At 41.3% G+C, this 14,158-nt stretch overlaps 1 protein-coding gene across 6 annotated transcripts in view; it reads left to right on the forward strand.

The window, feature by feature from the left end:
• Nucleotides 1–14,158, forward strand: part of LOC134337256 (uncharacterized) — a 107,188-nt gene that overhangs the window by 83,986 nt on the left and 9,044 nt on the right. For all 6 annotated transcript variants that reach the window (XM_063032108.1, XM_063032111.1, XM_063032113.1 and 3 more), the window contains exons 31-35: nt 2,875–3,149; nt 4,158–4,294; nt 5,504–5,750; nt 9,473–9,589; nt 11,281–11,452. In XM_063032108.1, the coding sequence (XP_062888178.1) occupies nt 2,875–3,149; nt 4,158–4,294; nt 5,504–5,750; nt 9,473–9,589; nt 11,281–11,452 (948 nt within the window). The remainder of the gene's footprint in view (nt 1–2,874; nt 3,150–4,157; nt 4,295–5,503; nt 5,751–9,472; nt 9,590–11,280; nt 11,453–14,158) is intronic.

A 14,158-nucleotide genomic window follows, 5' to 3' on the forward strand; every position in this document is an offset into this window, starting at 1 on the left:
CCAAAAGGATCATACGGGTCTCATTTCCATCCATTTGGGACATTTATTAGGAGTACTGAGCATGCAGGGCCCTTGGTGTTATCAAGGATCCCAGCCATCCATCCAGCAACCAGTTTGACATTCTACCATCAGGTAGGAGATTCCAATATATAAAGCCAAGAACTGTCATGACGGGGAATAGCTTCTTCCCTTAGGCCATTAGGCTTTTGAACTCCCTGCCACATCACATTCTGTACATTATTTAATTTATGCACTTTACTTTGTTTATCCATATGTAATTCAATAGGAGTTGGGAAGTAATGTTGAAATTGTATAAGGCATTGGTGAGGCCAAATTTGGAGTATTGTGAACAGTTCTGGTCACCGAATTATAGGAAAGATGTCAATAAAATTGAGAGAGTACAGAGGAGATTTACTAAAATGTTGCCTGGGTTTCATCTCCTAAGTTACAGAGAAAGGTTGAACAAGTTAGGTCATTATTCTTTGGAGTGTAGAAGGTTGAGGGGGGACTTGATAGAGATATTTAAAATTATGAGGGAGATAGATAGATTTGAGGTTGATAGGCTTTTTCCATTGAGAGTTGGGGAGATTCAAACAAGAGGACATGAGTTGCGAGTTAAAGGGCAAAAGTTTAGGGGTAACATGAGGGGGAACTTCTTTACTCAGAGAGTGGTAGCTGTGTGGAACCAGCTTCCAGCAGAAGTGGTTGAGGCAGGTTCGATGTTATCATTTAAACTTAAATTTGATAGATTTATGGACAGGAAAGGAATGGAGGGTTATGGGCTGAGTGCAGGTCAGTGAGACTAGGTGAGAGCAAGATTTCGGCATGGATGAGAAGGGCCGAGATGGCTTGTTTCCGTGCTGTAGTTGTTATATGGTTATATGGTTAAAACCAGTCAAGAAATCCCAGACCAAGAAACACACACAAACTTCACTCACATGGGGTCTATATTTTTAATAGTATGATCAGTAGTTTTATGATTTATTTGAGTTCCTAGTGCTTCATTTAGGACATAGAATATAGAACATAAAAATCTACAGCACATTACAAGCCCGCAATGTTATGCCGACCATGTAACCTACTCTAAAAACTGCCTAGAACTTTCCTACCACATAACCCCATATATTTGGTAAATCTTTCAGGAAACAACTATAAGAACTAATGGTCTTGGGGTCAGTCTGAAGTCTGCAAATGACACTGCCAGCCTTGAGCATAGTTGAACACACAGGATTGCCAGTGTGGCAATAAGGGCATTGGTTAGAAAGTGAAAAATCTCAGTTTCAGACCCTGATTACAGTGCATTGTGTCATGATGGCGATCAGGGGATATCAGGGCATGATGGCTTCTGCAGTTAAAGATCTGGCTGTACACAACAATATCACATTACTGAGATGTCAAAGGGTCTTTGGGATGTAAGTCAGACAGAACGAGCGTGATGCAAATGGTACCTCTATGAGGATCAGTACGCAGGTAACTGTACCACAGTGAGAGTCAATATACATGCAAATATACCCCAGTAGGCATTAGTACCAGACAGCTAGACTTGAGGAGGTGTCAGAACTTAGGTAGTGGTATCCCAATGGGATGCAGTACCCAGGTAACTGTATCCTACAGGGCATTAGAATGCCAACAACTATGATTATTGTATCTGACGGTGACATGAGATTTCTGCAATTCTTGTATGATGTGAACTGCACAAAGATACTAGGTGAGAAAGTTTTTATAGCGGAAAAGCCGTACCACTGGGGAAGTTCCACACTCTCGATCTCAGAAGTCCAGTCCAGTCATCACAGCTGGGGTCTTCTTTGGTGGCAGTGGATGATCGAGACTTCTCCTGTGCCTTGCCATGCCCTTTGCTCTCCATGGAACATTGCAGAACTGCTTTCGTGGCTGGTGGATCTCAGCCACCCAGTAAACTGGAGCTGGCTTCACGTGCTAGGATCAGAACGCCCCTCCCTCACCAGGGTATGAAGTCCGCTAGCTACCCTCACATGGTGTAGCTTGCCTGTCAAAGTGATGTACGGGTGTGGCCACTGTTGCATGCAAACAGCGACTTGGAGCCACAGGTGAGAGCCCAGTGTCCAGTGGGAACCAAATATGAGTGAGTAAATGGACACGACAAGCCTCTTCACCAGAGGGGCCGCCTTCTCCCTGAACAGCCCATACATTCCACCACAGCAACTATACCCTTATGTAAATGCCAGCAATTGTTCCCTTACCAGAGTTACTACTTGGTAACTGACCACTGCTCCCAGTTACAGCGGGATCAGTGCCCTGAGAAGCTAAGGCTGTTAGAATGAACGCACGAAGAGCAGATGAGCAGATCAAATCTGATCAATGTTTGAAAAGCTGGTTTTAGGCCTGTGTGTAACTGGTAATCACAGAATTATAATCTGTGCTACATTGGCTGATGTTAATCTGTGTAGCAGAAAATGACTACAGATTGGTAAATTAGTTTGGAACTAAATGTCCTGGAAACTGCCCCTGTGGGAGTAGTACATGGGTAACTACAGTATATTGGTGTGAGAGTCAATCCACAGGGGTCTCCCCATGAGATTATTAATAGAAGAATATGTATCCAAATAGAGTGTAGTTCTCAGCAATTTGTAGCCCACTAAGTTGCTTCCAAGCATTGGATGCCTAAAAAGGGAATTGTATTTCCAATGAAAGGTAACATACTTCGAGAATTATTGTCTGGGAAATTGCACTTCAATGATTGGTAGAGCTCAGGGAACTTACATCAGTGACAATCAACAGTCAATCAACCATGGCCTTATGAGAGTGTCTAGCTTCAAACAGAAAAACTGAAATCCTTTATTTAGAAGTTAATCGTGAGACCTGAATAACCTTTCTGATTTTTTGTTCTCTCTGCAGGAATCCAAATCCACTGAGCTGGGAGGCAGATTTGGGAACCATCTATAGAGACAGTCAACATGCTACAACAGTGAGAAGGAATATTACGAGGATCGTTTCTCACCCCTTATTTGACAGAATATCCGCTGATTACGATGTGGCTGTACTGGAGTTATCTAGCCCTGTATCATTCTCCAGATCTATCCAGCCTGTGTGCCTGCCATCCCCCGTGCATATCTTCCCCACAGGAAAGAACTGCAGTATCACAGGATGGGGAACCCTTAGAGAAAGAAGTGGTGCGCATCTGAATTATTTTTAAAAGCATTTCCTTCTGCTTACAATTTGTTATATAATGTTATTTATTCTTCATAGTGAGCCATCTTCTTCACAGGACGTCTACTGCATGGATGCAGTTCAATAAGTCTGTACCAGTTCTATGTAGGAGCACTCTCACCCTTCTGTCCTGGCAGTACAGCACTGTAAATCGTACCTTTCAAATACAAAGTTAGTCAGCTTCCCAGTCCCGAAATAAGTGTTAGGCATTCAGAACTGAAACGAAGAAAAACTGCTACACACAGGGGTTAGTGAGGTTCTGGAATTTTCTACCCTGGAGGATTATGGAGATCAGTTAGTAACTTAATTTAATACAGAGATCAGAAGATTTCTGGCTCTAGAGGAATTGAGGGACATGGAGATAAGGCAGGAAAATTCTGTTTTTGGTAGAATACAAATTTTGGAAGAATCTCGTTGGACAGTGGTAAAGACTCAGATGGCTGAATGGTCTGCTCCTGTTCCCACTTCTTAAGCAACTGCCTCCCTTCACCAAAACCTTTGTCTTCTAATCCTTATTGAAATCAATGGGCTCAGATCCCAATCAGTACTGATCTGGTGCACAATCTGAGTGATGATTCCTAAGTAATGCTGGTAATCCAAACAAGACTGGGCCCCACTGCTATACTCAAGAGGGGAACCCAATGGAAGGAACTGAGAGTTTTAGCCATCTCGATCTCATTATAAACTCTCCATGTGTACAAAAGTCTAGGAATGACTTGAATTTCAAAAGTGCAGGATCTGACTGAAAGGATTTCATTTTCTGACAACAATGTACAACTTACAAACTCACAGTATAGAGCAGTTTGTCAGCGAGCTTTATTATCTATGGGTATATGCTCAAATTCAAGCAATGACATCTCATTTCACTATATTCATTGTTCTTATTTACACACCAACAGAAAGGTGTTATTCCTCGTTCAATTTGAATTTGCAATGTCCCATAACACACAATTTCTCTGATTCCATCACAGATTATTTACCCATCATTCTCCAGGAAGCCCGTGTTCCAATATTCAATATGAGCGAATGTGTCAAACTCAATAGATACCGTGTAACACCACGAATGCTTTGTGCCGGATTCTCAGCTGGTGGAGTGGACAGCTGTAAGGCAAGTGACGTGCTGAGTACTTGATGAATGGCAGCAGCTGGATTTGCTTTTGTGTGGACTTTTTTTCAGCTATGGGGTGCTTTGGATGGCAGAATGAAACCCAGCTCAGGCTGAGGAGAAACGGCCTTAAATGTACTGAGTTTGAATATTATTGCTGTCACTTGCAGTACATGTATTAGCCACTTAATCAATGCATAACAAATCCAAACTACTTACTAACTTACTAGTCAGCTCCATCATGGGTACTAGCCTCCAGTGTATCCAAGATATCTTCAAAGAATGGTGCTCAGAAAAGCAGATTCCATCATTCAGGACCCCCACCACCCAGGACATGCCTGCTTCTCATTGTTACCATCCAGAAAGAGGAACAGAAGGCTGAAGACACACCTCAGCAATTCAGGAACAGCTCCTTCCCCTCTGCCATCTGGTTTCTAAATGGACATTGAACCCATGAACACTACCTCACTACTTTTTCTATTCTTTTACACTACATTTTAAGTTAACTCCTTAATATACACATATATACTCTTACTGCATTTCAGGTTTTTTCTTTATTTATCATGTATTGCATTGTACTGCTGCCACAAAGTTAAATTTCACAACATATACCAGTGATATTAAACCTGATTCGAATTAACATTGATTTATTTTAAAATCCTAGAGCAATGCCGGCCTTTTGGCCCAAAGAGAGAATATTGACCCCATTGTCCATCTAGATAGTCCCAATTTCCTGTCTTCTGTCAATATACCAGCAGGCCCCTTCACTCCAGGTACCTGTCCAAGTGCTTCTTAAATGATACTATTGTACCTACCTGAACATTTTCTTTTGGGAGCTCATTCCATATACTCACCACCCTCTGCATACAGAAGTTGCCCTATAACACGATAAACATTTCATTTATGTATACCCACCCTATATAAATACAATATTATGAAGGTCATTTCTTTTCTTCAGACAATCCAAGTAGTAGTACACTTGAATAATGTATAAGCAGAAAAGGCAATGAAAAAGTGATTGAGACCAACGCATTCCAGTCATCTTTACACCCTGCACTATTTTAAAATACTTCAATACATCTCTAGGTGGATTCTAATTGCAATCTGGAAATTATTCTTTGCTACCACACAGTGAATTTCTGAATTGTGAAAATGCACAGAACTTTACACTCAAAGATATGATAATTTCTGATGTGTACTTCCTTTCTGTAGGGTGATTCTGGTGGCCCCTTGGTGTGTGAGGAGTCACCAGGCAAATGGTTCCTGGCTGGTATTGTGAGCTGGGGAGAAGGTTGCGCCCGACCAAACAGACCTGGTGTCTACACAAGAGTGACGGCGATCCGGGACTGGGCCTTGCACATAATGACACAGTCTAATATAATTAGTTCTGCATCTGAGATCGAAAGAGAACAGACCACTTCAGTGATAAATAGGACCTCGACCTCCACTTTAGCAGTAGGTGAGTTCACATTGATGGCTGGTCATACAGAGAAGTGAAGTGTGTGTGTGTATGTGTGTTTGGCACAGATGTAAATCAGCCTAGAGCAAGCTGGCCTCACAAACTGTGTGACCATGCAAGAAAGGGAATAGTGAGGAAGACCACTGTTACGTAACAGGCAACAATGAATATCAATCGAGACAGGTTATATAATAACAACCAACCATCTATTAAACCCAGATAAACGATAAAAAATAACAAATGAAAACTTTAACCAGAAATTAACCCTTACGCAGCCATTCAACAAATCGTCACTCAGCACTGGCTCTTAAAGCACTAAATGCGAAAACAGTTCTTAAAGCGATAAAGTCAGATATAATTCTTAAAATGGTAAATTCGAAAGTCCAATAGATTTATACGCTCAATTGAGAGAGACTTCTCTGGAGAAGGATTTCTTCATAGACGTGACTTTCCTGCTGGTTCTGTCCAAAGGATTCACGATGCAGGAAATAAACAGTTTAAAACAACTGACCTTAATTTCTTTGAGAGAGAGCAAACCTTTGCATGAACTCTTTGCTCTTTTGGCAAGAGTTATCGTCGATGCAGGTCGCTACTCCTTCAACGAAGACTCAATAAGTTCGATCCTTTGTTAAACTGCCAAACGATGCCGACTGCTCTCAATCCTTCGGGTCCTGTACTTCGATAAAGTCTTCACTCTCCCGTACTACTGCTAGAATAGGGTAAATCAGCACATCTAGCCAAAAATTTCCAGTACAATAATATTGTATCTTGCAACAGAACGCAACATGGCGTTTTAAAAATGAAACTGTGTCATAAAAACAAATACGCAACAGAAACGGAGACACAGTATGTCCTAGCTGGAAATCTAAAAACTAAAAACTAACTGCGTCATCTGGACTCTCCCCTTAAATATCCGTGGTGCACATGTCATCAGGTGACCTCACATCGGTGGGAAAATTACATCAGGTGACCTCCAAAAGACCATTACATCATTCTCACAAAAAAATCACAGATCTCCTTGAGCATGTAACACCACCAAGAGACCTATGACAACTCTGGAGGGGTTAAAAGCTGCAGTGGTTGAGCTGGGATAGACTGTGCATACAATTGTTGCCTGGCTGCTTCACCAGTTGCAGCTTTATGGGAAAATGGCAAAGAAAAAGCCACTGTTGAAAAAATTTCACATGAAATCTTGGCTAGAGTCTGCTAGAGGGCATGTGGGAGACTCTGAAGTCAGCTGGAAAAAGGTTCTATGGTCTGATGAAATGAAAGTTGAGCTTTTTGGGCATCAGACTAAACACTATGTTTGGCATAAGCCAAACACTGCACATCATCAAAACACACCATCCCTACTGTGAAGCATGGTGGTGGCTGCATCATGCTGTGGGGATGCTTCACTGCAGCAGGCCCGGGAAGGCTTGTGAAGGTAGAGGGTAAAGTGAATGCAGCAAAATACAGGAAAATCCTGGAGGAAAACCTGCAAGAGAACTGTGACTTGGGAGAAGATTTGTTTTTCAGCAAGACAATGATCCCAAGCATAAAGCCAAAGCTACACAGGAATGGCTTAAAAACAACAAAGTTTATGTCCTGAAGTGGCCAAGTCAGAGTCCAGACCTCAATCTAATTGAGAATTTGTGGCTGAACTTGAAAAGGGCTGTTCACTCATGATCCCCATGCAATCCGACAGAGCTTGAGCAGTTTTGTAAACAATGGGAGATAATTGCAGTATCCAGATGTGCAAAGCTGGTGGAGACCTGTCCACACAGACTCAAGGCTGTAATTGCCAAAGGCATGTCTACTAAATTCTGACGTGAAGGGGGCGGATACTTATGCAATCAATTATTTTGTGTTTTATATTTGTAATTAATTTAGATCACTTTGTAGTGATCTGTTTTCACTTTGACGTGAAAGAGTCGTTTTCTGTTGATCAGTGTTAAAAAAAGTCAAATTAAATCCACTGTGATTCAATATTGGAAAACAATAAAACACGAAAACTTCCAAGGGTGCTGAATACCATATAATTTCAAGGAGGCAATTGTTCTTCTCTAGTCCAATTACCCAATAGCCACAGGGAAATCAGTAGACAGTAGAGGCTCCTGCTTAGTGTAGGACAAATATACAGAAAAGGTGCCAGTAGCATCATGAAAGATCTCACACACCCAGTTCATGGACTGTTGGTCCCACTCCCATAAGAGAGGAGGCTACGTAGCATCCACACCAGGACCACCAAACCCAGCAGTTACTTTCCCCAAGCCGTAAGACTGATCAACACCTCCATCCACGAACTCCACCACTACTTTATAATTTCACATCAGTCATCTGATGTGCAGCCTTGTGTCACGTTATGGACAATCTATGTATATAAGCTATCTTATGTATTTATATTTATTGTGTGTGTTTTATATATTGTTGTTATTATTGTGTTCATTATCTTTTGTGTTTTTTTTGGCCTGCATCGGATCCTTGTAACATTCATTTTGTTCTCCTTACATTTGTACATAGGAAATGACACTAAATAATCATGAATCTTGATAGTTAACTACAGATCACTGGTGGTAGGACATATTTAATAGGTCAATTTAATTAGCCAAAGCCAATACCATGCCTGTTTTGGGATCTCCCTGCTGGACCCACAAAATTTCACAAGTACGTACATATTTTATGCCAGGTTTGATGAGTTTTTATTTCAACACAGAATAGTTAGGTTAAGTTATCTGACTTCTCAGTCAAGATGAGAAACAATTTCTTCCACCAGACCATTAGGCTTCTGAGCTTCCTCCAACATCGTATTTGAATTGCCACTGGTTAATCTGTTCTGTGCCTTACAATATTTAATATTAATGCTCTTTAAGTTTGTTATTTATGTGTGACTCATTTGTAGATTTTTTCCTTACCTTCATAAGTTACCATGAGTTTCGTGTACTACAATGCTTTTAACCCTGGTTTGGAAAAACGTTGTCCCATTTCTGTATACATTATATGGTTATATAAGTCATATACATGTATATAGTTAACTAACAATAAACTTGACTTGACTTCTCCTTCCATGGAATATGGAAGAGCAGGTATTTCCCACTGACTCTGTAGTACCACTATGATTATAGTCAGGCACCTTGCATGCAGTGGTGTGTGTGGAAAATTGGGCGCAGTTAGAAGCCTCAGCCTCTGCTCTCTTGTTCTCTGTCCACTGGTGAATACAAGCCTCTTTAAATAATCCACACCAACGTCTCAAGATTCACAAGGCCTCCTATAGATTGCTCCGCTTCTTCTGCTCCCGCTGATGATCTTACTACTTCTTCCCCTGCCCTGTAGGAAGATGTGAGCCCACCCCAATCTTGTCACCCCATGCTCTCCCCCCCACCCCACCCCCCAGTTTGCTTTTTGTCACTGCCCCTGTCCCTTCAGACAATGTCTCTGTCATGATTTTATAGATCTCACGGTTCTCAGTATTTATCATGTAAACTTGCATGTGACACAGCCTCACTAGTTGAGGTGTGTGAATGGGTCTGGTTAACCCATGTAATTTGACCATACACCAGTGAGAGTTAATGACTTCAGAAAAGGAGGGGAACAATGAAGCAAATGCGCAAAGAAAAACTGGACCAAGTCTGCAATTACTCTTTCACACCCCTTCCGTCACACAATTTGAGAGAGGGAGAGACTTTAAGGGGTTAGAGAAATCATATATGAAATTGGAATAACGTTATTCTTTCCTGTTTCAGAGGTTAATTGTACAGACACTACTTTCAAGTGTTCTGACAATAATTGCATCAATAAACACAACGCAGAGTGTGATGGTGTCAGAGATTGTACTACAGGTTCTGATGAGTTAAACTGCAGTGAGTATAATCACCTCATTTCACTATCAGTGATTGTAGAATGAGACCAAAAGTCTGTTTTTAATAATATTCACTAAATAAACTGCACTGTGATTATAGTTTATCCACTTTCAAGGAAGAGATTAATACTGAATAAAAAAGATTTTTAAAATGGACTTACAAGGAAGAGCTTGGTTGCTTGATTATTAAGATAAATCAAGGAAAAAATTGCACCTTTTTGAGAACTCCTGGGAATATTGAGCTTCATGCTACCTATTAGCATTAGGACCTTTTGGATCACACTTATGCTGTTTATGAAAGTTGCATAAAGGCTGAAAACATTGTGAGATTCACAGGTGGGTTTCTCTGTGTGACACTCTGCTGAAACTGGTATTGTTTCAGCACAGCCTCTCTGTCGGTGTGTTGCATGTTAGCACCATTCTCTGCAAGTAGCCCAACAGGCAGCTCTTCAAGAGACACACCATAATGGAAGCAACACTCTTCACCCATGCAGCTGCTGGTGAGTGCTGCTACAGAGTGAAGAAGATCAATAGATGTTGCAATAATGGGAGTGTGGTTGCAGGAGGACAGAAGGACTTGGACAGGCTGGTGAAGAAACGTGTCCACAGGAGGAATGCATGAGGGTTGCCTTGCAGGAAAGTGCCATGGAGGTCCCTTTAAGGACAAATGTGTTATCTGCATGCCTGCACTTGGGAAACCCTGCAAAGCAAGCAAGTACCCATGCCTGCTCCTGTGGATTGAAAGAGAAGTTGGTGAAGTTTATTCTGTCTGAGTATGGAACATGTGTGACCTTTACAGAGCACCAGCAGCAGCAGCAGTGTGAATTGCCCCCTGGGCCAGAACAATGTAGGAGACGTTGACCCCCATCAACAAATGTGAATTTTGTATCTGAGGTTGCAGATGAACAGAGATCTCATTGAGGACAAAGAATGAAGTTTGAGCACTGGCTCTTTAAATAGCATAGTTTCGGGGATAGTAGATATGGTAAAACCTGGCTGTCGTGTGGGTAAATAAAAACGGTTGATATTCAATCCAGTAAAAGTTAAAATATCACCGTGAACAATTTCACCTGTTGCAATACTTCAGACCTCATTATGTCAGAGAAAAAAAAAATCTCAGGTAAACAATCCTGCCGAAATAAGAAATGGATTTGCATTGGTGGACATTCAGGAATGTGTGTAACATTGTGCAATTATATAATTTCAATAGATCACTAATGTTTTTGAGGTTGAATGAATGAAGTTCTAGCTAGGGATTGGGTCAATGGTGACACTCCAGGATGCTGATTATGACTGACATAGTGATGATAAAGGCATTGAGGTTGCTGGAATCTCTTTCGCATGAGATAGCTATTACTTGGCACTTTTGTGATGGGATTGTGACATTAATGCGAATATTACCACTCACCTCAGTCAATATCACCACAGGCCAATTGGAACGTCATTACGTTGTACTGAAAGTCATCGCATGCTGGGGACATCACTGAGCACATCAGAATATGTATCACAGCACAAGAGCCAGACACTCTCACTGGCAATCAGCCAACAAAATGAACAAATGATTGACATAAAAAGCTCAGCAAACTGGGCCAGAAGCTCTTCATTAACTTGTTCAGTTTAACCTTGCCTTAAGAGTCCTCTTAAATTTTCTAGTGCCCTGAATCTTGTAACTGAGACCAGTTTTGTTTGTAGATTGCGGATCTACACCTCTAATGGTCAACACGAAGATTGTGGGCGGAGTAAACAGCAAACTTGGAGAGTTTCCCTGGCAAGTCAGTCTACATATGACATGGAAAGGGCACACATGTGGAGGAACTCTGATCTCTCCCGAATGGGTGGTCACTGCTGCCCACTGCTTTATAACGTATGTAAAAAATCTCAGAATGAAACCAAGCGCATATGGATAAATACGATCAACTAAATAGCTGTGAGCACAATCGTAATACCTGTGTGTGTATTGATTATAACTGAGAATAAGAACACCAAATGCCATGGACACATCCACAATGACAGTGAGAACACCCAAAATGTCATGAAAGCACATCAGCACATTTTTTGTAATTGTGAACACACACTCCATTATCATAAGCACACCCACTCTGGTTGTGAGCTGTAGCCACACTGACAGTAACTGTGTGAACATGCTCTGTGTATATCCAATGGGCATGAATATACCCATCACAGCTACCACAACCATAATCACACCCACCTCCACTGTGATCACATCCACCTTAGCTGCAACTATAGACATGAGCACACAGAACTCACAAATTAATACCAGGAATTGACCACTCAGTGCATCACTCAGTGCTTCTCCATTTAGTATAACCATGATGCGAATGTAACTCCAATTGCACTTTCCTATCTAGCCATGATAACCTTTAAACCTCTTGCTTATTAAGCTCCATCTAAACCATTTCAAAAATATTCAGTACTTGCTCCCACCACCCTTTGAGGAAGAGATTGCCAAAGATTTACAACTGCCTGACAGAAAGACTTTGCATTCGCCCCTTCTTAAATTAGTGACAGAATCAGAACCAGGTTTAATATCACTAGCATATGTCGTGAAAATTGTTCTTTTGCAGCACCAGTATATTGTTATACGTAGTGGTGCTGGGTTCAATGTCCATTCAAACATCTGATGTTGGAGCAGAAGAAGTTGTGCCTGAAACATTGAGCCTGTGCCTTCAGGCTCCTGTACCTCCTCCTTGATGGTAGCAACGAGAAAAGGGCATGTCTTGGGTGAGGGGGGTCCTTAATGATTGATACTGCATTTTTGAGACATCATCTTTTGAAGGTGCCTGTGAAGCTGCCCATGATTATTTTTTAAAATAGTACCCATCATTTTTAAACAGTGATCCCTAGATCTAACTTCTCTCCTAAAAAACATCATCTCCACATCCACTCTATCAAAACCCAATTGGATCTCACATGTTTCAATCACCTCCTATTCCACTAAACTCCAGCAGATAAAAATCTACCCTGCCAATCCTTCCTCATTAAACAACCCAACAACTTGAGGTATTGGTCGAGGAACTACATCCAGTATATTAACATCATTCCCTGAATAAGATCAACACTGAGTCCAGATGTGGTCTTACTAATGCCCTTAATAACCCAAACATAACCTCTCTGTGTTGGTACTCAATTCTCCTCACAATAAAACATAACATTCTGTAAGCTTAACGAATTATTTATGTAGCTTTATTCCAGCCTTTTGCAAATCTTGCACTTGTATACCCACATCATTCCGAGCTTTGTGATTTCATCCCATTTTAGTAATCTTTCACCACGGCCATAAGCACACTCACCATAGAATTTACTGCATCCACTGAAGCCATGACCACACCTATCATGAACCAAGCGTGCACCTACTGTAGTTGATAACACACTCATGACATGACATCTGTGAACATATCTTCCTCTTCCCCGATCATCACCACTTGCAGCCAGCATAACTGTAAGCACTCTCAGCTTAGCTGTGAACTGTGAATAATACCTTGGCAATCTTCTATAGATGTGTGGTGGAAAGGGTGCTGACTGGCTGCATTATGGCCTGCTATGGAGACACTAATGCCTTTGAGCGGGAAGTCCCACAAAAAGTAGTGGATTCAACCCCCAGTACGTCACGGGTAAAACTCTCCCAACCATTGATCACATCTACATGAAGCATTGCTGTAGAAAAGAAACATCCACCATCAGAGATCCCCACCACCCAGGACAGGTTCTTTTCTCGCTGCTGCCATCAGGTAGAGGGTACAAGAACCTCAGGACTTGCAGCACCAGGTTCAAGAACAGTTACTACCCCTCTTCCATCAGGCTCTTGAACAAAAGGGGATAATTACACTCACTTAAGGACTCTGTTATATTGTTATTTCATGCTCGTTACTTATTGCTATTTATTTATATCTGCATTTGCGCAGTTTGTTTACAGTTACCGTTCTATAGATTTGCTAAGTATGCTCGCAGAAAAAAAATGTCAGGATTGTATGTGGTGACATGTATGTATTCTGAAAATAAATTTTACTTTTGAACTTTGAACCTACATTGCCACTGCTGGGAAAACGTACACTCTCCGGTATAGAATATTACATTACTATGAACCCATCAACACATGTACACATGTATTGTAACTGTGAGCACACACACAATTAAGTTAGAATCATCGGTATACATATATATAACTTTATATGTATATCCACAGTAGTGGTCATCTATCATCATGCATAGACAAGTGTGTACACACTCCAACATGTTGCTAATGTTAGAAGTAATAAAGCTCTACTGCTTTTGTGATTGTTTTATATTTGCAAACTGAAAACTTTCAACATGATCATAGCACATTTCCTTGGCCAAGCAGCCTTCTCTGCTCAGCAAACCAATCTGAACATTGATTAAATGGCACTGAATCCTGGAGCGAGTGATTCTTCCTGCAAACTGTGTGTGGGTGGCCATTAGGGGAGACGGGATTGGGCTCAATTGGGTAATATCACCTGCTTTTTAATATCACAGTCCAGTATCATGCAAAAGAAACAGTGGTGGCAGCCTACTTATATGGAACCCTGCCCCA

This window comes from Mobula hypostoma, chromosome 24, assembly GCF_963921235.1.
Source record: "Mobula hypostoma chromosome 24, sMobHyp1.1, whole genome shotgun sequence".
Lineage (NCBI taxonomy): Eukaryota > Metazoa > Chordata > Chondrichthyes > Myliobatiformes > Myliobatidae > Mobula > Mobula hypostoma.